The 25,114-nt window shown below is 37.8% G+C and overlaps 2 protein-coding genes across 1 annotated transcript in view; one reads left to right on the forward strand and one right to left on the reverse strand.

Moving 5' to 3' along the window:
* The window catches only part of LOC148740330 (uncharacterized), a 191,029-nt gene that overhangs the window by 109,346 nt on the left and 56,569 nt on the right, over positions 1-25,114 (forward strand).
* The window catches only part of LOC148740337 (uncharacterized), a 129,723-nt gene that overhangs the window by 13,682 nt on the left and 90,927 nt on the right, over positions 1-25,114 (reverse strand). The window contains exons 14-19 of the mRNA XM_088750428.1: positions 5,250-5,345; positions 3,582-3,838; positions 2,729-2,996; positions 2,425-2,466; positions 1,015-1,110; positions 106-229 (exon numbers count right to left, since the gene is read on the reverse strand). Of these exons, the coding sequence (XP_088606554.1) occupies positions 106-229; positions 1,015-1,110; positions 2,425-2,466; positions 2,729-2,996; positions 3,582-3,838; positions 5,250-5,345 (883 nt within the window). The remainder of the gene's footprint in view (positions 1-105; positions 230-1,014; positions 1,111-2,424; positions 2,467-2,728; positions 2,997-3,581; positions 3,839-5,249; positions 5,346-25,114) is intronic.

A 25,114-nucleotide genomic window follows, 5' to 3' on the forward strand; every position in this document is an offset into this window, starting at 1 on the left:
GGCAAAATTTGAAGTAATTCTTGACCAATCAGTGGGCAAGTCTCCACAATCATTCGTGTAATTATGATTAAGCAAGATCATGGGTAACATAATTTATGTATTTACTTGAAGATGATGGTTTTGTCTTGAGTTTGAACATCTTCGTCTGTGTCTTCCGGCTCCCTCAGTTCCTCGTCTTCCTCTTCACTATCCTTCTCCTCTTCCTTCGGTTTGGGAGTAGTCTGTGTGGCTAAAGACAAAAAAAAAAAAAAAAAAAAAAAAAAAAAAAAAAGAGGAGAAAGGAAAAAGAGAACAAGATGCCATAATTACAACTCTGTGTATTGTAACAAGAAGTACAGATCACTGGAAACCACGAACCACAGGGAAAACTGTGTAACTGGGAAAAGAACCCTTGGGCCCGTCATTTAAAGAGAGAAAAGAGCCGTTGTTTAACAAAAACTGTAAACCAAAGCTGCGTTCTAAACTATATTGAACTAAGCTGAATCTTTTATCTGAATATCTATTTTTGTGAACAGTGTCAAGAGGGCCAAAAGCTTGCAGTGGAAAGACAATTATTTAATGAAAAGAAACCTCTTAGAAAGAATACGAATGGCCCACTGCTTGCGTAACACAGCGGTTAGGGTTAGATTTAATAGAAATAAACTGGCCCAAATTTATTTCCTCTACCCAAATGTATTTTCCTCTACCTGTGTCAGATGACCACTTCATTCTGAAAAGCCGGTACGTAAAAGTGCTTTTATAGGAACGGCATTTACAATTTGGCTTCGCTTTGACAACGAGCAAAAAAAACGCTCCAAGTCTCCCTGTTTTTTTACAATTTATGTTTGTTTCCTGGTGAAATGGGAGAAAAACTTCCCCTGACTTAAAAAAATTACACCAGGCCATCCGTCCTGATTGGAAGTAAAAGAAAGTCAAATTTATGTAGACATGTCTTTGGATTACAACCGATGAAAGCAGAGCTATAAATCTTGACATGAATCCCTCGTGCGAAACATTAGCTATTTTGGTACTCACTTGGAGTCACTATTGAATCAACTGTTAGTTGTTCGGTTGGCGTATCTACATTTCCGGCCTCCTGAGTTCTGAAACCTGTGTCTTGTCTTTTAGAGGCTAAACAGATAGAAAGAAACCTTTTTCAATATTGCACCAATCAAGAAGACGATAAAACAGCTGATTTCTATTCAGACTATTCAGGTTTAACACATTTTTTTTATAGAGGGTGTCCCTGCTTTCCATGACGTTTTATTCCCATAACCTAAACTCTCGTTTTAAAATCATATCAGTCCATCAATTCTACATGATAAGCTAAATGTTGTTATATTCTTAATAACTTCCAATAAAATAAAGCAAAAATTACAGTTACAACTATTCCAAGATAAGAAATGATTTGTGATAAACTTAATTCTTCCTTAATTAAAATCAAATAAACAGAAAGCAAAAATACAACAGCAATTCCTACAACTGTGAAATGATTTGCAATAAACTTCTTAAATTCCAATAAACTAGAAAGCAAAAATTACAACTTACAATAATCCCTTACTGTAAAATGATTTGTAATAAACTTTATCCCTCCTCAATTCCCTACCAAATTATAGTGCACTGTAGTTCAACTTAAATTTCAATGTCAGCCAAGTTGTTAAAATAAACCTTTCAAAATATAACCAAACCTTCCAGTACAAATGTCATGTATTTCTAAAGTGATGCAAACTTTGTTCAATCATACAGTATAACTGTAATGCTGAAGATTATGGGAATTTAAGAATACATCACTGTTTGGAAAAGGGGGGAGGGGGGGTTAATTGGGTAAGCTTGCATAGAAAAAGAGATAACAAATGGGTCAACAATTTTGATGCAAACCTCTGCTATTGCAATTGTAAATTGTTGGTAAAGAGATGCCCATTACACAATGTCCTATTTAGTGGAATAAGAACAACTCATATAAACCTTGCAAGTAATGCTTTCGTGCAGCTTTATTTTACTGCTACCTTACTTTGAATTGGTGTGGTGCTCCTACAACTCCATGGGCCGGACATTTTTTTTGTTTGTTTTGTTTGATTTTCGAACTCTGACTAATTAAGTCTCCTGCTGCACTGTTGATTATACAAGGTAAAACGTTCCTTTTTCCCCAGCATCTCATTACTGAGCCTTTGCTTTCAATTGACTGTTGACAGACTCTACAGCAGTCCAGCTTTGCACTATGTAGACTATGGTCCAGATCTTAACCGCACTTATTGAACAAGTAGAAGTCTTTTTTACTTTCACCTTTTTGGCTCTTCCTCTCTTGGTCATGACACGCTGACCTGATCGCTGCGCTTTGGACCTTCATGACTTAAAGCCAAATACCTTCCCATTCGGCCGTCCAAATCAGTCAATAAGTACATAATATTCAACGAAAACTCTTTCTTATTAGTGTTGTCAACTTACCTTTCGATTCTATTGTATTTCTATAAACTTCTTCACATAGTACTGGAGAGGAAATTATGAAAACCAATCATGTCATCACGTAATTCTACTTTCCAAGAACAGCACAACTTGATCCGTATTAAATGAGCAAAGAGAGATAATAAATAGGAAAACGGAGAAAAAAGCCTTGAAGTTAAAGCATGAATTTACTGTCATTTCGGAGTTAAGAGCCAGATCATTTTATGATTCTGAGTCACACATTAAACGTAGTATACTGTTATAAAACTACAATTACTAACTGTAATGTAATGAGCTGCACACGTACCTTGAGCGGGTTGAAGGCTGACATAGTGCACCTCATGAATATGTCCCAATACAAGTGGTTTGCCTTCGTCAACTGGACAATATGGCGAAATCATTACATCATTGGTATGGGGTAGACTGCTGACCACACGAATGCACGTTTCAAAGTAGTTTGCTGCGCTACACAGAATCACGTGATCACCCCAAGCGCCATCTTGTTCCATGTGTGTTAGGTATTCAGTCCATGTTTGATGTCCACGGACAAAGTGAAACAGGTCTGTTCCATCTGGCTGTGAGAAAAATCAGTTAAAGCAAACTTAAACAAGGAGGATTGTTAGGAGAAAATTGAGTGCGTGAAGCACGATTCAGGGAGTAACATTATCACAAAGGTTCGAGACGACCTTTAATTAGCAATTCACTGTATAAAACAACTTTTGTCATTGAGAAGTTTATCAAAACGTCCGTGTATTTTCCAAACGCTTAGCAAACAGCTGGAAAAACGAAACAAAAATCAAACAAAAAGAAAAAACCAGGAAGATTCATCATGAAGAGAGTAACTAGAATTCTGTTATCTGAAGGTGGTTTAAAGGCAGCTTTCTTCAAAACTGAAATATTCTAACCACGGAAAGGGGTAGCTTGCTTCTAGGGAAACTATATTCAGTAGCAAAGGATTCAACTCTAACCAACACCATTGTGCGGAATCTTACAAAATAAAGTTCAACCTTTCAGTTCCTCTTCCCACCAGGCTACAAGCTGGTCACTTCACCCTGGGATAGGCTCTGGTGGTGTTGACCTGTATACACACTTCCCCTTTATCATAATCTTAGGATAATATCACGTGGCATACTCTGTTAGACATACTAACATCAACTTACTAGTTTTGGGTTACTCCTGAGGTACTGGACCAAGGTTTGTCTTAATGTGCCATGTGTGATTTTGATTCCTTTAACAATTTCCAGTTGTTCTGACAAGGCATAGAACATGCAATTTCCTGATCCTTGATTGTCAGATATCGTGAAGCCCTTGTCTGATGCAGTACTCCTCAGCCCCAATGATAGATCTGTTCTGCTCTTGACTGTGCTTGCGTCAAGTTGCATCTGCTGAAGTTCCTGGATGATTCGGTCAAGAGAACCTAGAAGGGACAAAAAGTTTTTTTAATCTAACAGCATGAAAGAAACGAAACAATTCCCCATCTTTACAGAGAAGTTTGAGGCTAAAAAAGGTAAAAAGGGCTTCAACCACTAAACAACCAGTGTATTGTCCAGCTACTGAGCCTTGAAATGATAAATTGTGACTTTTTATTTGCAAACGAATATACTAAAAGTCAAGAGAGAAGATGCAATGAGGAAAAATTTACGACAAGGTTTACACTCTGACATATTTGCAGAACTGGAAAAAGGACTGGAAAATATAAATTCCATTCAGCTGGAAAATATAAATTCCCCAGCTAGTAAGAGAAACTTGGAGGGTAAAAAGGAAAGAAGGCCTTCAACCACTAAATAACCGATGTATTGTTCTACAACTGAGCCTTGAAGTGACACCCTGGCAGTCAAGTGACTTTTTAGGTTCGATATTTGCCCGTTACGGAATGTTGGATAAAATAATCAAGAGAGAAGGGGTAGACACGAAACAGGTCTACACTCTGACATATTTGCGAATCCTGGAAAAATTCTGGGCTTCAAAAAGATACTGATTTATTTCCTCTACCGTATCAATATACGATTTCTTCAATACTGTGTCGAAAGACAAATGTATTGCGACCGGCTTTGATCGAAACAGCGTTTAAACTTCCGCTTTGTTTTGAGAAAAAGAAGAAGAATGCCCCAAGTCTCCCTGTTTCAGGCAATTTATGTTTGTTTCCTGGTGAAATGTGATGAAACCTTCAATTGTCCGAAAGAAACATCTCACACCAAACCAGATCGATAGTAAAAGAAATGCAAATTTGTATATACATGCCTTGGGATTGTAACCGAAAGCAGAGCTATAAATATTAACAGATGTCTCCTTAATGTAAAATACTATCAGAAGTATTACTTCTAACAAAGCATAGCTCGCCTGGAGTTCAAAGAAAAGGAAAGGAGGAATGTTGGACCTTCTTGAAACTTCTCTGTTCATTTTAGGAGATGTCAGTTACCGTGTGTTATTTAACAAATGGTAAACACCACAGCGTACACTATTGAGTTATGGATGCACGCGGGAGGTTGCTAAGCACGAAAGAAGCGTGAGAGTCGCTCGAGGCGATAGCCGAGAGCGACTCTAGCCTCTTGAGTGCTTAGCAAACCTCCCAAGTGCATCCATAACTCAATAGTGTACGCTGTGGTGTTTACCATTTGTTTTATAACACAACATTGATACATTTTAGCTAGAGTTCCCTTTTATTTAACAAATCTTACGTGACCAGAAAAAACAAGCGCGCGTGGAAAAATAGTCTTTGCATTTGCTCACGTCAGCAGCGTACACCCAAGGGCAAATGGGGGACGCTAAATTGACCAATCAGAGCGCGCGCTTTACTTTGGTTATGTTATATTTATATTTTTACTCACTTGGAGTTAGTAATGAATCAACTGTTCGTTGTTTGGTTGAAGTGTCGACATCTTCGGCCCCATGAGTTCTGAAACTTGTGTCTCGTCTTTTAGAAGCTAAAAAGATAGAAAGAATCATTTCTTTAATATTACACCAATCCACATGAGGATACAACTGATTACTATTTAATGGATAATTACTGAGGCATATGGCATTATGAGAAATATTACAGTCAGCTGAGGCCGTAGTACAATAACTGTGTAGATAGCCTGTCTTTTAACCCGTAAAAACAAAAAACAGAAGAGAACGATTAGAAAGCAAAGGAGAATAAACTGCATCAAATGCCGTTTCAATCAAGCGGGCGATTAACCGTCAATTAGTACTGGAAAGAAGTTTATGAAAACCACCCACGTCATCATGTATGTTAAATATGCAAAGAAAGAGAATAGATAGGAAAATAGAGAAAAAGCCTTGACGTTAAAGCCTGAATATACTGTCACCTAAGAGTTAAGAGGAAGATTTATAAATCTATGTAACACGTTAAACGAAATACACTGTTATGAAACTAAGCCTAAAATTACTAACTGTGCTGTAATGAGCTGTACCTTGAACGGGTTGAAGGCTGACATAGTGCACCTCATGAATATGTCCCAGTACAAGTGCTTTGCTTTCGTCAACTGGACAATGTGGCGTAATCATTACATCATTGCTATGGGGTAGACTGCTGACCACACGAATGCACGTTTCATAGCAGTTTGCCGCGGCACACAGAATCACGTGATCACCCCAAGCGCCATCTTGTTCCATGTGTGTCAAGTAGTCAGTCCATGTTTGATATCCATGGACAAAGTGAAACAGATCTGTTCCATTCGGCTGTGAGAAAATCAGTTCAAGAAACAAAGTTAAAGAGGATTGTTGATCGGAACTTGAGCGCGTGGGGTACGAGTCATGGAGTAATTTTTTTGAGAATGCTACGAGACGACCTTTAATTAGCAATTTATTGTGGAACAACAAGGATTCGCAAACAACAGAAAAACAACAGGAAAGATCCATTATTAAGAGAATAACTGGAATTCTGTTTAGTGTTATCTAATGGAGATTTAAGGGGGGCATTTTTTAAACCGAAATATTAAATGACTAAAACCGTAAAAGTCTGCTACTTCCGAGGCCAGATTAAGGCCCCGTCCACACGTATACGGATATTTTTGTATCCGCAAATTTTTTTATGCGGATACAAAAATATCTGCGTCCACACGTAGCGTATACGAATCGTATACGACCGTCCACACGTATCCGATTCGTATCCTGACATCTCAAAGGATTAGTCAACAGAGCATGCGCATTACAAAGAAAGCTGAGCCTGCGATAATTTTGGCGCCAAATTCGCGGCTTTCTTGTTTGTTTACTTGAGGTTTCAACACGTGTGAGCTTGAAGAGCGAAAAAAATTCCTGTTAAAAAAACACCATAAAAAATGTCTCAGTTAAGAGAAAAACAGAAAAAAACCAAAGACAACTCATTTGTTTGGACGGACGATGAAGTATTGCTGCTTCTTAAAGTGACATTGGATTACAAAACAGCAAAGACTATGGAAAATATCGATTGGGAGTCGTGCCAAACCAAATATTCTGACATTTTAGATCTCTTCAATGACCAATATCCTTCACAAGAAAATGCTTCTTCAATTGGGAATGATTACCCACATAAGAAAGGGGAACTAAGTCAATTTTGACGTCCAAGCTGAAACAAATTCGTCACAAGTTCCGTCAGGCTGTTGACAGTGGTAGAAGAAGTGGTCATGGCCGTGTTGTTCTGTTATACTTTGAGCAATACGAGTTAGTCTGGGGTGGTTCGCCTGCCACAGAAACCATACCGTCAGGTGTAGAATCTACAGATATTGATGATACCAATACTACTCCTGAATCTGTTTGTACTAACTCTTTTGACGGTGAGGACGATTCATTTAATACTGACCAGGAGTCAGTGGGTAGTCCTGTAAGTTTTATATACTTCTTTCCAAGATGTACAGTGATGGCCTTACACATTTTACGTACAATCTTTGATACAACTTGTCTTGAAATACCAAAGGCATTGGCTGTCTGTCGTAACCTTCCCTCATCACTCAAGTAATACAGCGTGACTGCAACTTGTTTTATGACATCCATTGGAGTCCTCATTATTGTTCGTTTTCCTTCGATATATGGCCTCAGTTCGTCGGCTAATTTGTAGAGAGAACCACGGCTCATTCGAAAATTCTCTCTCCACTCTTCCTCAATCATTATTCCAAGCACAAAGTTGTCCCACCAAGCACTAGTTCTTCCTGGTCGGACCCAGAATCTTCGTGGCCGTGCTAGTTGTCTTCCCGCTCTTCTGAGAAGTCTTTGGCGTCTGATTCCTGAATCAGATATAGCTAGAAGCCGCATAATGCTTAGACGTCTTCTCAAGTAGTTAAAGTTTAGATTTAACATTGCAACATTTAGTTGGAGACACGCTATTACGCTTGAAAGTAGTCCTAGTAGCATTGAACACACAACGTTTCTGCTCGCCGCCATTTTGGAAAATCTCGCGTGGAAAAAGACTGGTTCTGATACTGTGACGTCAGCGTATACAAAAATATACGGATACAAGCGTCCACACGTATCCGGATACACAGCGTATACAGAAATTTCCACTCTGGAGAGCGTATACAGAAATCTCCGGATACACCAAGCGTATGCGGCGGACACGTGTGGACGCTAGGTGTATCCGCATAAAAAAATTTGCGGATACAAAAATCTCTGGATACGTGTGGACAGGGCCTCAGTAACAAATAGATTCAATTGTAACCAACATCGTTGTGCAGCTTCTTGAATAATAAAATTATGCCGTGAACACTGGGATATGCTCTGGTGGTGTTGACCCGCATACACACTTAACCTTAAATAGAACAGCAAGAGACAAACTCTGTTAGACATACTAACATCAACTTACTAGTTTTGCGTTACTTCTGAGGTACTGGACCAAGGTTTGTCTTAATGTGCCATGTGTGATTTTGATTCCTTTAACAATTTCCAGTTGTTCTGACAAGGCATAGAACATGCAATTTCCTGATCCTTGATTGTCAGATATCGTGAAGCCCTTGTCTGATGCAGTAGTCCTCAGCCCCAATGATAGATCTGTTCTGCTCTTGACTCTGCTTACGTCAAGTTGCATCTGCTGAAGTTCCCGGATGATTCGGTCAAGAGAACCTAGAAGGAACAAAAAGTTTTCTTAATCTAAAAGCATGAAAGAAACGAAACAATTCCACATCTTTACAGAGAAGTTTGGGGGTAAAAGACGTAAAAAGGGCTTCAACCAGTAAACAACCAGTGTATTGTCCAGCTACTGAGCCTTGAAATGATAAATTGTGACTTTTTATTTGCAAACGAATATACTAAAAGTCAAGAGGGAAGATGCAATGAGGAAAAATTTACGACAAGGTTTACACTCTGACATATTTGCAGAACTGGAAAAAGAACTCCAGCGCCGGTTATTTAAAAAAACTTCAATGTGCCGTTTTTTGACAAAACCGCGTTCTAAACTATATTAAATTTAGGAAGGACATTTATTGATTGAAAACCGCGGTTAGGGTTAGACCTCGTATAAATGAAGGATTAATCGCATTAATATATGATTACTTCATTATTGTGTCGGAAAACGACTACACTCTGAATAGCCAGTACAAATACACGTTTTGATGGCAACAGCATTTCAACTTGGGCTTCGTTTCGGGAAAAATCAAAGGAAACTGCGAATAAGTCGTGGATACATCTCGTTGGAATGAGTTTTGAAGATAAATAAATTCCAATGGGTAACTCCCGGATACAGTTGAAACTACATGGTATTACTTTGAACTGCTGGGATTATGTTGGGTGAATGGTCAGAATTCACATTTTAGCTATCGGTCAGTACAAAATACAGACTGTAAACCGGGTACGAAATGCAGACTGGGTGCAAAATGCAGACTACAGACTGCAGATTGGGTACAGAATGCAGACTGGAAATTTTGAAAACTGTTATTTAAGTAATAATAACAAAAACTATTCCTTCGACTTGATATATTTTTAACGTTCAGGGGTGTACACACAATGATTTTTACAAATTAATGTTTGCGTAGTTACCAAACAGATGAGAGGTAAAACCATCAGAAACTTAAACAATTGGCCAGTCACGAAAACAACGCCTCGCTTTCCCCTATAAAAATTTGCCGGTTACTCATTTTAGCGATATATAACGATGTAAATACTGACGGCTCGCAGTGAGAAGAATGAAGGCTTGAAATTGTATTTAAGAACGATTGTGGCCTGGACGCTTTGTCAAAAACAAAATATACCAGGAAACGGCGAGGAATATTCCACAATAATGCAAATGATGGCGAAAGATGATCGCGGAAAAGCAATTGCATTAAGCGTCTTCACTCATAGTTACACCTTTAGTATTTCAAAGAGCTTTGACGTCGCAGTTAGCACATTTGCTACCTGCGACGAGTATTTTAATCAAAATCGAAACTCCTTCAAAAAAGGGTCCAGTTAAATTTTAAAGTCACAGCATTGCTTCGGAAATGTAATAGAGGTGTTCCCGTATAATTTCGGAAAGTCGTTATTATTATCGATTTGTTTACATCTGAGTGAGTAACACATTTGGATATTGTGCCCCATTCTAATAGTCGTTTGTACGCTTCGCGTAGCCACGACTAAAAGAGAACAAAAAAAAAAAAACCCAACACTTCCTGTTTTACGCAATTTATGTTTGCTTTCTGGTGAAATGGAATAAAACTTCAATTGACTAAAACAAAAATTACACCAAGTCATCCGCCCATATCAGAAAGTAGAAGAAAATCAAATTAGTGTATACATGTCTTTGGATCATAACCGGAGAAAGCAGAGGTACAAAAAGAACATCTCTCTTCCGCAGTGCAAAATATCACCAGTGCCATTTTCATTAAGCGTAGCTGGCCTGAAGTCGAAAGAAAAGGAAAGGAGAAATGTTGTATCTTCTTCAAACCTGTATGTTACTCTTTGGGGATGTCAATTGCGATGTGTTATAAATATTTTGTTACTCACTTGGAGTCAGTAATGAATCAACTGTTAGTTGTTCGGTTGGCGTATCCACATCTTCGCCCTCCTGAGTTCTGAATCTTGGGTCTTGTCTTTTAGAAGCTAAAAAGATAGAAAGAAACTGTTTTATTAATATTACACCAATCAATAAGAGGATAAAACCACTGATTACTATTCAGGTTAAACATATTTTTTTATCTGTAGTGTCCCAGCTTTCCATGATGCTTTATAAGGGACTGAAAGCCGAGTCGTCCCCAAAAACACTTTTTGAAGGATATTCAAAATATTCTCACCACGAACAATGTCCCACATCTTCTCCACAAGAATGTCACACTGTTCCTCCCAGCTGAACTTCTCTTCATAGGAACTCCTCAGTTGCTGAATCTCATGGAGTCGGTCTGATCTTTCCTTCTCTCGGACACCAGCAATTGCCTTTGCCCACTCCTTAGGGTCCTCAGAATCCACAACAAATGATTTGCCTGATGGTACAGTGCACAATGCCTCACCAAATCCCGAGTTGCCACTGACAAGAATGGGAAGACCGGCAGACAGAGCTTCTAATGCTGTCAATCCAAACCCTTCTGTTCTGGAGGGCATAATGCAGAGATCAACTTCACAAAATATTTCTTTCAATCTCTCTTTGCTCTGTATGAACTTCCTCACAGTCAGCTGCCTTTTAGCAATTCCACTTTTGAGCAAATTTGCTGCAACCTTATCTTGTTTACTTTCAGGTGCACCCACGAAGATCAGATGGTAAGATCTGTCTTTCAGTTCAACTATTGCTTTGGCAGAGATATCGTAGCCCTTCAGGCTGAAGTCCTCTAGATCACCACGGCCAAACGTCAGGATCTTGAACTTTTTACTCTCATTTGGGGCTTGTTCTATGTCAGAGAATTCACGGAAAATTCCAGGAGTCAGTTGAAGGATGTCTTCGTGTCTCTTGCAAGAGCGGAGCTGAGCGGAGAAAGCGTCTGTTAGCTTTGGTCCAACTGCTACAACAGCATCTGCCAACTTACACAACCCCACTTCAGTTGCGTTCTTCTCTTCGCCTTTGGAAATAGCCTCTGGATAGTTCTTCTGCATAGCAAGTTCTTCAGGTGCAGTGTGCACTACCTGAATCCACTTGCAACTGTGAGACTTTCTGATAACCTGGGCTTGCTTACCAAGCTTAGCACCATGACCTAGTACAAAGTCAATGACAAGGTCTTCTGGTGGGAAACTCAACCAGTCAAGAGGGTCACTGTAGCCTGTAAGTTTCTCTGCTTCCCAGATGGAAACATTGTGGCTTCTTGCAGTTCTCTTGTCTTCTTCAGAACAGGCAGACTGTGGGACTAGGAGTGTGACGTTCACTTTCTTGCGTTTGGCCAACAGAATGGCAAGTTGTCTGTTTATGGTGGACAAGCCTCCCATTGACGAGCTCCACTCACTGCCCAGGAGAGTCACCTTCAGTGCTGTGTCAGTCTTAATGGGAATAATTTCAGCTGCTGCGCCCTGTGATCCGGTGATGACATTTGAAGACCACGAGATAAAAGAATTGTCATACTAGGCTCTATCACTTACATAACATAACATCATAAAATTTTGGGAACACTCCCAAAAATTCATGATGATAAAATCATAACCATGGTATAACCGAGAACTACATAATGTCAGAAGAATTTTATCTTAGAGACGAATCTCTGACTTAAAAACTAACCGCGATGAGGTTGTCCACACTGACTACAATCCATTTGATTCTCAAACGAGGAGAATTGAAGAGAGCGAGAGGAAATTTGAGCCAGGGTTTGAGAAACATATATAGAAACAAATCACAGAAAGTGGTAATACCTGGCCTTTTCTTTTGAAGAACCACTTTTCCAGCCCACAAAAGGGACGTACCTCATCCCAAAGTTTTCTAGTACAGATTGTGGGTTTGCCTTCATTTGCATCAATGAGATGGAAGCAGTCCTCGTGTGTACAAGTGGTTATCACGTGGTCTGAGCATGCTCGACGTGGTTCTTCTTTCTCTTGATAACAGTAAGGACATGCAACACACAGCCTGTACTGCAGACCCCTCAGGTATGGCAGTTCTAGTGACAAATTCTGTAGGGTGTCTTCGATAAATTTACGCACAACAGTTGCTAGTTCAGCTGTGTTCTGTCCCACAACCAGATGAGTTTGTTTCTTTTGTCTCAAGATTACCTTCACAAATCCTGTTTGACAAATGAGGACAAAATCATGAATATCTTCCCCAATGATGAAGCATGCTCCATTTTGGTACAGAATGGGTTGATGCGTGGGCCATTTCTTAGCACACCAACGAATGGATCGTGAGACAAGCTGTAAGAAGAGACCATGAGGAACAAAGCCATGGACAAACAGGAGATACAATGGACAGGGATCCGTTGATGAAGGCTTAATTTCAAATAGTCTGTCAGGTGGACGCTTCAGTTGAGCTGGTACAAAGTACTTCACATCAGTTGGGGAAACTGAGAACTTAGCGATCAAACCAAATCGCTCCATCATGTCTAAGATGTCTTCTTTGATGATTCCCTGTCCAATAAAGCTGGAGAACACATGATCAACATGTTCCATGCTGAGGATGCCACTTCCTTCAAGTTCCTGCCAGTACTTAACATGTAGAGAATTCTATAAAATATATAAAAATGAACAATTCAACATTAGGAAAGGCCTCTTAATATTCTTGGAATTTTTTCCTCGTACATGTACAAAAACTAAAAAAAAGTTTATTTCTATCAATGCATCAAAATGGTGGGAAATTAAATCCCTAACGAGCAAATTTGTATCTTAGCTGATAAGAGGTGTATGCTAGTTGTTTAATCACCACCACAGAGGCCGATAGCCCATTTCCGAAATACCCCTGGCCTCATTTTCAAAACGAGTCCTAGTGCTCATCCTTTCATATGATAAGTTTTCATTCACATGCAAATTAAACTCATTTTCACAAGAATGGTCGAGCGCAAGGCCTCGTTTTCAAAACGAGGCCAAGAGTAATTCGGAAAAGGGCTATTAGTGCAGGAAAAAGAAGTATTCACTTCTTTGAAAACAATTAGCGAATCAATGCAAGTCTCTTGCAAGTTATGACCTGAAAAGCTGCAAAAGGTACATGACTGAAATAATTTGTGGTCCACAATTGAAAAGATTTTAGAGTCACACTCTTAGTTTTGTTAGTCTTAATCGTTGAACAACATTTTCCAAGTAACACATAACACCTGAACCGACCGAACCTCGCGATCGCCTCGCGCGAGAACGCTTTCCCCCCTGCCTCCCCCCCTGCCTCCCATACATAGTTTGGAGATCAGTCAGAATCCGTTGTTTGCGCATATATTTATTCGACTATAGGGGGTACTAGAGGGGCATTACTCTATGCGTCTTCACTAAATGATCAAAGTTGAAGATATGGCGTCCACGCGGCCGACCCTCAAAATTTTCAGGTCGGATTTTTCGTTCATTTGCGATCGAGTTAGACCTTGTGGAATTCAGAATGTAAAGTAACAATGCTATAGAATTCTCTGCTCGGAAAAGAATGGATATCCAGGTCTTAAAAGTGACAGAATAAGCTCTCAAGTCAACGACACTACGATTCTCTCAGGGATGCGAATTATGGACGTAAAGTGAAAACCGAACTTTCGGACTTCAAGCAGGGCCTGGCGACAATTTGACGATTAGATGGCCCGGTAAATATTATGCTCGAGTAACAATGTGTTCAAAACGTATAGTTTAATAGAAGATTTTGCCTCAAATCGAATTTTTTCAGAATTTTCAACATAATGCTACGCAATTTCTGGCCATGAAGGCAAGTAAACGATATAAGCATGATGAATTTTACCGCGTTGGCTTTGTACACGTAAGAAATTCGTACATTTTTCGCTTATAACAGCAAATCAAAAACTGTTTTGAATAAATCTGACGTCCCGAAATATTTCTTGGCCATTTTAGTCTTGCTTCCTATTGATAGATTCCATGGAACTTGAGATCTCTTCACTTACGGACAAATTTGGATATTCCCTTATGAAATATGATCCACATGCCCATTTTCACACATAAGAAAATATTTAGCGACTTTATCTTTCATCTTGATTTTTGAGTTAAAACGTAAAATGCACCTACCGCATTTTTCGCCGGAAATAAGTTCTTTAATTAGTCCTCTTTCACTAGAGCTTGTTTTTTGGAGAAGCTGAGCTTGTTTTTTGGAAAAGCTGATTTTTAAAAATTTACTGCGCATCGTGTTTGCCTTCTTGGTTTCTCCAAAATTTTGACTTTTCGTCAGTACATGTTACACGTAAGTGTCAATGCGGTAAGTAGCCTTTCTCAAAACAGAAATTTATTTTCTACCTGTTTATTGAAAGGTGGTATGGTTATCAGCTGTTTAAACAGATCAATCAACCACTGAGCCTTCAGTACAACTGTGCTGCGGTGCTTGATTATCATCCCCAGGCCATGGTAAAAACTGATCATGGAGTCAAACTCTTTTACATCTTCCATGAAACACTCTTTCCTTGCATAGTGCTCAAGTTGTTGCAGATTTCTGTAATAAATCTGTTTAGCCACCAAAGCTTCAATCACTTTTTCAAACAGAAACCACCTTGAAAGCAACAAAATACCTACAATGTATTATATGGCATAAAATTGGGTCTTAAATTCAGTCAGACATGCATGCTAGTGTTTAAAGTCCTCAAGTGCTAATACATGAATTGCCTCATACTATCTGCAACTAAAACAGACATGATTATTTTTAGCAACATACAAAGTCAATTCCAAGAACTGTGCCTAACTAATCCCGCTTAGCTCAATGGATAGAGCGCTGGACTGCTGTGCGGGAGGTCGAGGGTTCAAGCCCCCCCAGGTCTTAAAATAATTGAGAAGAATTTGCTACCTTTCTATAACATCAAATAATGGTTAGATATTCTAGTCTTCTCAGATAGGGATGAATAAATGGAGTTCCCATCTCCTGTAGGGTTAGGGGTAGGAGACATCAATTTCCCATGCACGAGATTACTGTGTGATGGATATCCTCCCCTGGGGTGGGATGGGTGGGTTTACCAGGCCCACAGTAATTGGTGCAAGCTGTTGCGGTGTCCCTGCCAGTCGGCGAAGCTAAATAAATCATAAATCAATATCAATCACATCTTCTTATCTTTTAGAATTATAACATTGTCATAATGGCACAAATTTAAATTTTGTTTGTCTGCACTGAAGCAACTGCTGTGTATTTGTACAATCTATAGTTTTGGGTCATTCCACAGTATTTTGCATGTCACTGAGGGTACAATTCAGACGAGAATATCATGGATAGCTCCTCAGCTTAATATAATTCAGTTCAATGAGGACTTCTGATGGATAGAACAGCTAATGATTGTTTAAATCAAACTATTTCCAAACGACTTCTTCCACATTTGGGGGGAATTAGTCAATTATTTAGATTGTCACAGAGAGGACCAGAGAAACTATGAAAACTGAAAGTTAAAATTTAATCTCAGATTTCTGTGAATGTATAACGGCAGCAACAATAATTGAGTATATAGTTTATTTAGATGTTAATCATCAATAAAACTGCCTTAAATGGAAAAGGCCTTCCTCCTCTCTTACATTGTACAGGAACAGTAAGTGCTCGTGGTTATTGTCACGGAGGGGACTGTCACGGAGGGGACCTTTTGTCCAATAGGCAGCAGTGATCAATTTGAACCAATTTTCCAGCCTTAATATGAGTTTACAGCCCCAGTTTAGATATTCTTTAAAGCTTGACCACATCAAAAAGGTTGGCTGTTGTACGTGTCGTCAAGCCTTTAAAGACATTTAATTTATGGCTGGAAAGTTGTGTCATGCTGTTTGTTCATATGATACAACACATTTCTTAAAAAAACCTTCGTGCTTTTTCATTTTTTAGTTTTTATTTGGAAACTTTAGGTTCATGTAAAGTACTCAAGATAACACCAATGGTTCAATGGTGCATACAAAAACATATACAACATTTTTAAAACTAACATGTATAACTAAAAATGTAAGCAACTCAGATATTTAAAGGTTTTGTGTCTCTGTCTCCTTCTCTTAATAAAAAGCCTTAAAACTGCATTGTAGACTGCAAATATGCATGCATGCATGATGTGCAAGATGTAAATATAATAATTATATAAGCTGAATATTGAACAAAAGTGCCACAGATTCAGAGGTGGTAACAACTTACAAGTTTTAATACTTGTATATGTACAGTTGTACAGCTAACTGTTGACAATACTCCAGTTCATACTAAAGTAGTCTAAAATCCAGTACACTCTAAGGGAATAAACCTCCAAAAAGCTCAAATCTCATTTTCATAAATGCTGAAAAAGACAGGCAGTTATCACAGGCTTTCTTGTGCTCAGAATTAGTCCTGCTTTTTGAAAAACAGGTGCACTTTCTCAACTTCACCTTGCACTGAAAATGTAAATGGGCGATTGCCTTCCAGCATCACAGGACCATAAAAAATACAACTGCAATGTACCCTGTCCATGTCATCTCATCTTGGCCAGTGATAGGTGGCAGAGCTTATGCTGTGTTAGACCTTGAATTCTACAAAGCCATCTTCCACAGAAATCACCCGGCCAAAGTAAAAAGTTGTGACATAGTCTACAGCAAAGTACATCCCCACCTCAACCCCCTTAGATGGTACTGGGCTGAGATGTTGAACATGGAGATCATGAATAATGGATTTCCTTACATCCACCATGTCCTTTTTAAGGACAAGAGGACAGGAAAGAGCAAGGGCTCTTGCAAACATGCAAACATGCAAACATGCAAACATGCAAACAAACACACCACAATCATAATCTGTTTCTTGTTGCTGTATATCATTAGAACTGTTTACATGAAAGGACCAGTCCCCTGGACTAGGCTGATTATCTGCCACAAGCTATGCACTCCACATCTTACAGACAGCTCTTTGGTGGGTGGGCTTGACAAAACTGCCAGCTGCACTCATATAGAAAAAGTGCTTTTTGTTCTTGATGAATTGAAGGGGAAAAAAGACAAGAATGATCAACATGAAATTTCGGTCTCAATCTTTCTTTTAACCATCTCATAATTTTCATCATTTTCTTTCAATCTTTCTCTGTATTTCTTTGTCCTCTCTTTAGAACTCATTTCAGCTCTAAAGCAACTGCCAGTGCTGTGGTGATCATGCTCAGAGCCTACAATCCCAGAATCCTTTACTTTTTGTTCATGTATTAGTTATGAAATGTGCAACTCTTTCTTTGACTGTAAAAATGTTCTACTCACATCCACTTTTGACGTAAATTAACTTGAGTTTTAAACTCAATAGTTAAATTAATTTCTCTTTTAAGTGAGGAGAGTATAGTTTGTTGCATTGCATTTATCTTCAGCGACAGTTAATTTTTCCTCATTAGTGATGTCCCCTCTGTAACAATAATGTCCTCTCTGTGACAGAAAAGTCCCCTCTGTGACAAAAGTTCCCCTCCGTGACATTTTTATCTTTTTAAAGTAATTAAAAGGAAAAAGAAGTGGGAGAAACTCTTTACCACTTTTGAGTTTGTCAGCCCATACTTCAATAATTAACAGAAGTTTCTGCAGTTATCCCCATTTATTTTAGAAAGATCATAATTTTTGTGGGTATTTTTGTCACAGAGGGGACAATTCAATGTTGGACAAAGCATTACATCTCTTCCGCACAAAGCCAAGAAACAAATTTAATAACATAGGAAGTCTGGGTAAACAACTTAATGTCCTGACAGTTATTATTAGATTTCTTCTCAAGACAGATCTACAATATTTATTTAGTGTATGTCCCCTCCGTGACAGTTTTTTTGGTATCAAGGTTAATTTATGATAATTTATGACACAAAATTACAGTGCTGACATCTCAAAAGTATCATTTTATACAAATTTGGCATTTAACCAGTACAGAAATAGACCTTAATAGTCCTTTTAGTCAATTTTATTTCTTAAAGCTTTATGTCCAAAATACTGTGGAATTACCCTTTTGCAAATTTTGATGTACCCACAATTTAATCTAGTGGTGGAAGGATATTTTTTAGTACTTACCTGCACATATAATTATGCTAAATACACTGCACATGTACCATTTAAAAACGTTAGCATGGCTGATTTGAGGGAAAAAAAATCGATTTTGAAGTGCATGAACTGGGGTTTTTCTGAATAAATTGTGTTTTTTACTTACCTCACTGGTATCTTCTCTCCCATATAAGGCTCCTGCTTCAACACCTTCAGGATTGTGTTCTGTAATTCATTTATATCGTCTACTTTTCCTTCTTGCTCTGCAGGATATATTATTTAGAAAAGGAATTCAAAGCATAATGCAACACAGAAACATGCATTCTACAATGAGCATAGTATGATAGCATAGACTTGTATAATTGCAGAGATTTTATGGATGACAACTTAGCTAAAATGACAATCTCTTTAGATCCCCACATTTTAGCTCTTCTGTTCCCTATAATTATTCCATACTCTGAAATTAATGGCTCCATCAGCAAAAATCAATTCGACTGTATTTGATGCTGCTAGTATATTCAGAATATAGAGTACCTGAAACCTTAAAGGAGAATGCAGGTATAAAAAAAAAGGAACAACAACTCTGACTTTTTTCCACTACAAGTCCTAACTCATTCAGCCATGGTAATATCTTTTAATACCTCTACAACTCCCACTAAAATGTTCTGTGTCTCTATTCAATTGCAATTAAATTTATAATGAAGCATGACACGGCTCCTGAATTGTAACAATGTAAGTCAGATAATAATTATTGTATGCTCAATGCTTGTCAACCATCTGCCACATGGGCTTGCGCTTTTGGTTACAAAAATTGCTAAAAATCAAGTGTTCTTGAAATTCATCCAAAGACAAGCTATTATACAATTATTAAGTCTACAATTACTGCAAGTAACCTATGGACAAGGATACAAAATGAAATCATATACCTTACCTGTTTCATCTTTTCCTATCTGCATTCTAATCTTCTGGATAAATTTTTTCATCAAATTAGGCCTCTGAGTGTTGTCAATGCAGAATAAGGGTTTGACCACTTGCTTCTCATACTCCATACCAGAAATTCTCTTCTGAATTTGTTTCTTTATTACTGCAATGTCTTCAACTGGTTTGTCAGCGTGTGTGCCAACAATGAACACTGGGGGACTCAGGTAGGGCAGCTTGTGTTGTGCATCATCATCTGTGTCATCATTGGCCAGGGAAACACTGTGTACTGTAGCCAACCATGAGAGCAAATTCTCCATGTTAGTTTCATTGTTAGGGTTTTCCAATTTCACCTCATTACTCCCTTGTCTCACGCAGGGCCCAGCTGGGGCATCCAAAGGCTTGCTCAGATTGTGCACCAATATGTATAGTGCCCGCTGTGATAGGAAGATAGGATGGCTGGCATAGTACAGGTGCTGCCCTGCAAAGTCCCAAACATCCATTGTAACATAGGATTCTTCTGAGAGTAAGGCACTTTTGATGGGTTTGCCTTTGGCATACTCCAACCACTGATAAACATGCTCCTTAGTATCAGGCAGTTGAGAAACATCAATCATCACATCAGGCTCAGCTTGCACGTTTTCATCTTTACATTCAGTAGAATGCTCATTGCCATTGTTTCGAAGAATTTCTGTGAAACATTCACCCTCCTCAACCTGAATGGAGAATTAAATGAAACATTATGCTCACTTAAGTGTATATAATTATGTATTCAAAACTTGACGTTATGAACAGGCTGCTAAATTGTAAACAATTATGATCACCTCAGTCTAGAATAATTTTAAGGGGCAAGTTTCTAAAAAATTTGTTGTACTGCTTTGGTGAGGGGGGTATAACAAGATAACTTGGTTTACCAACTGAGTTGAAGTTGTAAATTGGCTACTGTAGAGAGTTCTGAAGCTGACATCTCAAGTGTAAGAGCCTTTAGACAGAGAGAAACTTAATTGCATAGAATAAGACATTGAAGAGCAAATCCTCGCACCCTGGGGATAGTCAACTCAGACCAAGAAATGTTTTTTGAGACTGAAGTTACATAAGCATTAGCATAACATACATTCATTAAAGCTCCTCTATAAGGATTTTATAGCCAAAATGTAAAAAGAGTTATGAAAACATTATATCAGAGAATAAAAAATAATTACGACTAAAAATTTATATACAATTGGAGAAGAAAATCTCAAATTTCCTTTAAGTTAAGAGAAGACACCAATGGAACAGCAATTGAAGAATGGAAAAATCAAAAAATGGCCCTCATTTTTGTAGTAAAATTTTTGCATGTATGCCTTCATTCAAGATGTTTAAACAAAAATTACTTGCAGTTCTTTTTTACCTGATGTGTAAATAAAATTTAGTCATATCTAAACTTTTGTGAAAACATCCAAAAGAAACTGAGACTGTTTCAGACACAATTCTAAATGTAAGAAATTTAGAATTTTCATAGAGAAAAGAATTTTAAAAAATAGCAAGTTGTAATCCTATTCATTCTCTTTAAAAACAAATATTTCTCAAAAGGCTAATTCGGCTGCTTTCCTCCCATCTCCTTTTATAAAATTCTCAGCATTTTTATTAAACTCTCAAACCTGCTTTGACTTGAAAACACCTTCAACTTCATCTTCTAATTTCAGTTCTCCTTCTTTGGTTGTCTCTTCCTTTAAAAATTGAGAAATATCTGCTCCACACATTCTGCCAACCACAATCTTTGCTACATCTTTTGAACATTCAACCAGTCCTGGTTTACTCTCCTTGGTCAACTGCCAGTTCTTGACAGCTTGGTCAACATCAATTTCACACTTTGAAGGATCCACTTCAATCCCCTCAGTACTCTGTTCTTTAGGGTCAAATGGAAGGCCTAAAAGACTCTTCTTCAGACTGGTTTTACCGGCGCGATCCTGACCAACCAGTATAACACGACCACGGTAAACTTGTACATATCCATCTTTTAAAGCCTCTACATAAGCCAACTGTGCTGCTGGTCCTTGCGCTCTTTGTCTATCCACACGGTCTAATTAAAAAAGTCATCATGATTGAGCCAAAGGAAAAAGGCTAATCAGAGGAAGTTGTAATTATTATAGTAACCCTAAAGGAAAAGCAATTTCTGCTTTTATAAGTTTCAAACACAATCTGAAAAAGGCCTGATAAGTCAGTTTAATTACATGTCCTTCCTGCATAAAGTTAGAAACTATGCTAGTATATACATGTAAAAATTTTTGCATCGTTGAGTTAGGTAAACACATACACAATGACTATTATAAACTGACTCAATGAAATGAAACAGTAAGAGTAAATTGATTTTAATGTGACTGATCAAACTAAACAAAGGCAATAATTGATGTCAATTCTGCCAAATGGTGTTTGGAAAACAGAAAGAAAAATCACATTCCCAAAACGTAGCAATTGATAGATTCTAAAATATTACAAGGACAGCATAAATTACGGTGTAACAATTATCAGAATTACTCCTGACCAGTTAAGACAAAAGTTTTATTCTCAATAACCTAAACTCTCATTTTAAAATCATATTAGTCCATAAATTCTTTATGATAAGCTAAATGTTGTTACATTCCTAATAACTTCCAATAAAATAAAGCAAAAATTATGGAGTTACAACTTACAGTACTATATATTCCTGGATGAGAAATGATTTGTAATAAACTTAATTCTTCCTTTTAAAATTAAAATCAAATAAACAGAAAGCAAAAATTACAACAGCAATTCCTACAACTGTGAAATAGTTTGCAATAAACTTCTTAAATTCCAATCAACTGGAAAGAAAAAATTACAACTTACAATAATCCCTTACTGTAAAATGATTTGTAATAAACTTTATCCCTCCTCAATTCCCTATCAAATTATAGTACACTGTAGTTCAACTTAAATTTCAATGTCAGCCAAGTCGTTAAAATAAACCTTTCAAAATATAACTAAAACTTCCAGTACAAATGTCATGTATTTCCAAAGTGATGCAACCTTTGTTCGATCATACAGTATAACTGTGACAGCATTTACTTCATTATTCTTCTCAGGATTTATTATAAAACTATAATCAGCTGCCTGTAATTATCAGTAACAAGCAGCATAACCACTTGCAAGTCAACCATTAGAACCAATTTAGTAAATAATGCACATGTCACAACAATAATGTGAAGAGGAGTTTCCTTTACTCACCTGGGACTTCTGAATGTAATGGGTGAATCTTATCCTTTAGCTCCATAACACTTCTCATTCCTTCAACTGTAAAAGGATTCCCTCCCACAGACAAAACATTGAGTTTCTTCAGCTGTTTTATAGCTGGACTCAACACAGTCAACTGATTGTAACTCAGATCCAGTTTCTCCAGCTCCACCATCTCCCCAATAGCATCAGGGATGCTGGTTAGATTGTTATGTAAGAGGTACAGCAGTCTGACTTTCTTCAGCTGTTTTATAGCTGGACTCAACACAGTCAACTGGTTGCCACTCAGCCACAGTTCCTCCAGCTCCACCATCTCCCCAATAGCATCAGGGATGCTGGTTAGATTGTTACATAAGATGTACAGCCGTCTGAGTTTCTTCAGCTGTTTTATAGCTGGACTCAACACAGTCAACTGGTTGTTACTCAGCCACAGTTCCTCCAGCTCCACCATCTCCCCAATAGCATCAGGGATGCTGGTTAGATTGTTAGATGAGATGTTCAGCCATCTGAGTTTCTTCAGCTGTTTTATAGCTGGACTCAACACAGTCAACTGGTTGAAACTCAGCACCAGCATCTCCAGCTCCACCATCTCCCCAATAGCATCAGGGATGGTGGTTAGATTGTTGTATGAGATGTCCAGCAGTCCAAGTTTCTTCAGCTGTTTTATAGCTGGACTCAACACAGTCAACTGGTTGTGACTCAGCCCCAGTCTCACCAGCTCCACCATCTCCCCAATACCATCAGGGATGCTGGTTAGTTTGTTATATGAGATGTCCAGCGCTCTGAGTTTCTTCATCTGAGTCAAACTTGTAGGGAATATAGACAGCTGATTTGCTCTCACATCAAGACTCGTAAGATTCTTTAGTTTTCCAAGATTTTCAGGTACTGTTGTAAGTTTATTCTTTGACAGGTCAAGTTCCTCCAACTCAGTCAATTCAAACAAAGCTGCAGGCAATTCATGCAAACTTTGCTCACTGAGATCTAAACTCTTTCCTCCGAAAGATGTTAACATCTTTCTTCTTAACTCTTCTTTAGAAAGAAATTCCATTTCATTCATGGGAAACTGTCACAACAAAAATAAAAGCTGTCATTAAAGGTGAGTAACTTAAACTAACTTGCTTTGGCATTATAACCATTGAACCAAAAATGGAAAAAAAGAGGTTTATAATTTAACTTCTACTAAACCAAACTAATGAGTTATATTTTATTCCTCTAAGTACAATCTTTGGAAGCCATCCACCCTTCAGTGTTCTTTTAAACACTCTGAGTAAACACTGCTTATTTGTAAAAAGCTCTAGTTATTTATTTTCATGTCAGACATTTTGACATTGACATTAGTCTCACTGTATAATTTTTTTTGTCAAAAATAAACAACTGCTTGCGTTATACATGTTAACAACAAGGCTATTACAAACAAGAAAATACTTCAATTTTAAAACAGAGTTTTCCTGACTCTTTAAAAACAACATGAAGATTACTTTTATTGTAAAGGTTAATATCTAACAGGAAAGAAATCATTAGTGCAAATCTATGGTTGGTTATGTTTTGATGTGATAACCTTAAACAGTTGTAATATAAACCAAAACATGAATGATTTCCAAGCTGAAAATATTCAAACCAAGTGGCTATTTCCAGACCTGTTATTTCATTTTATCCTCTGTAAGTTGTTTTCATTTGCAATTGACACAGAAAATTACTCAGAAGATGGTCCTGCAGGTTCTTTAACAGAAACTGATTTCATAAGTCCTTCTCTCTGACATAATTCATTGTTTGGAATACGAAAAAAACAGAATGAGAGCCTTGTTTTTGTTTAATTTTTGTTTTTTTTTTGTTTTTTAATGTTTTTTTCTTTTTTTTAAGAGTTTGTCACCCAGCATGATGCTTTTGAGACAACAATTTTCAATTTGATACATCTTGCATGAGATCTAGGTCAGCAAAAGTTGATGTACACATTATGCCATGTAATGATGTGGTTGATGCAATAAACAATTTAATTACAAAGAGTAAAGAAAACTGATAATAATTTTTTGTTTATGTTTAAAGTAGAACTAAGAAGGGAACCAGCTTCACAAAGGTACATGATGAACTTGCTTGGAAGCCTCTCAGCATCAGGAGAGAACTACATAGATTGCATCAATTTTACAAAATAGTCAAGAATCTTGCTCCACATTATTCAACTGAGCTATCGCCTAAACTGTCAAGTGGATACAAATATTTTCGTCTTAAATCAAGAGATAACTTCACTCAATTTCCTTGTAGAAAATTCTACATTTCAAAAGTCTTTTTTCTCCACCCATTATCACTGGCTAGAATTGTCTGCACCTAGTTGTCCCAAACTCTGTATCTCTTCCCACTTTGAGATCAAACCTGGTAAATTCTCTTTCTGAATACTGACACTAAGTTATACGATTGTTCTGTTACATGGCATGCATCTGTTGATCACACCTACCTCAGACTGGGTTTCTATTGTCTTTGAGAATATCTCTTGAAAATTAATAGCTGTGCATCACCTACATACTTCCCAGTGCAACTTTGACTCTGAATTACTGAAATACTCTTTCTTGTTTTTTTTCTTAGCTACACTGAGCTCAACGTAATGTCCTAATTCTACCTCTGCTGCAAATATTCTAGGTGAAGCATGGTCACTGAGCAGCCA

The sequence above is a fragment of the Stylophora pistillata genome, chromosome 2 (genome assembly GCF_964205215.1).
Source record: "Stylophora pistillata chromosome 2, jaStyPist1.2, whole genome shotgun sequence".
NCBI lineage: Eukaryota > Metazoa > Cnidaria > Anthozoa > Scleractinia > Pocilloporidae > Stylophora > Stylophora pistillata.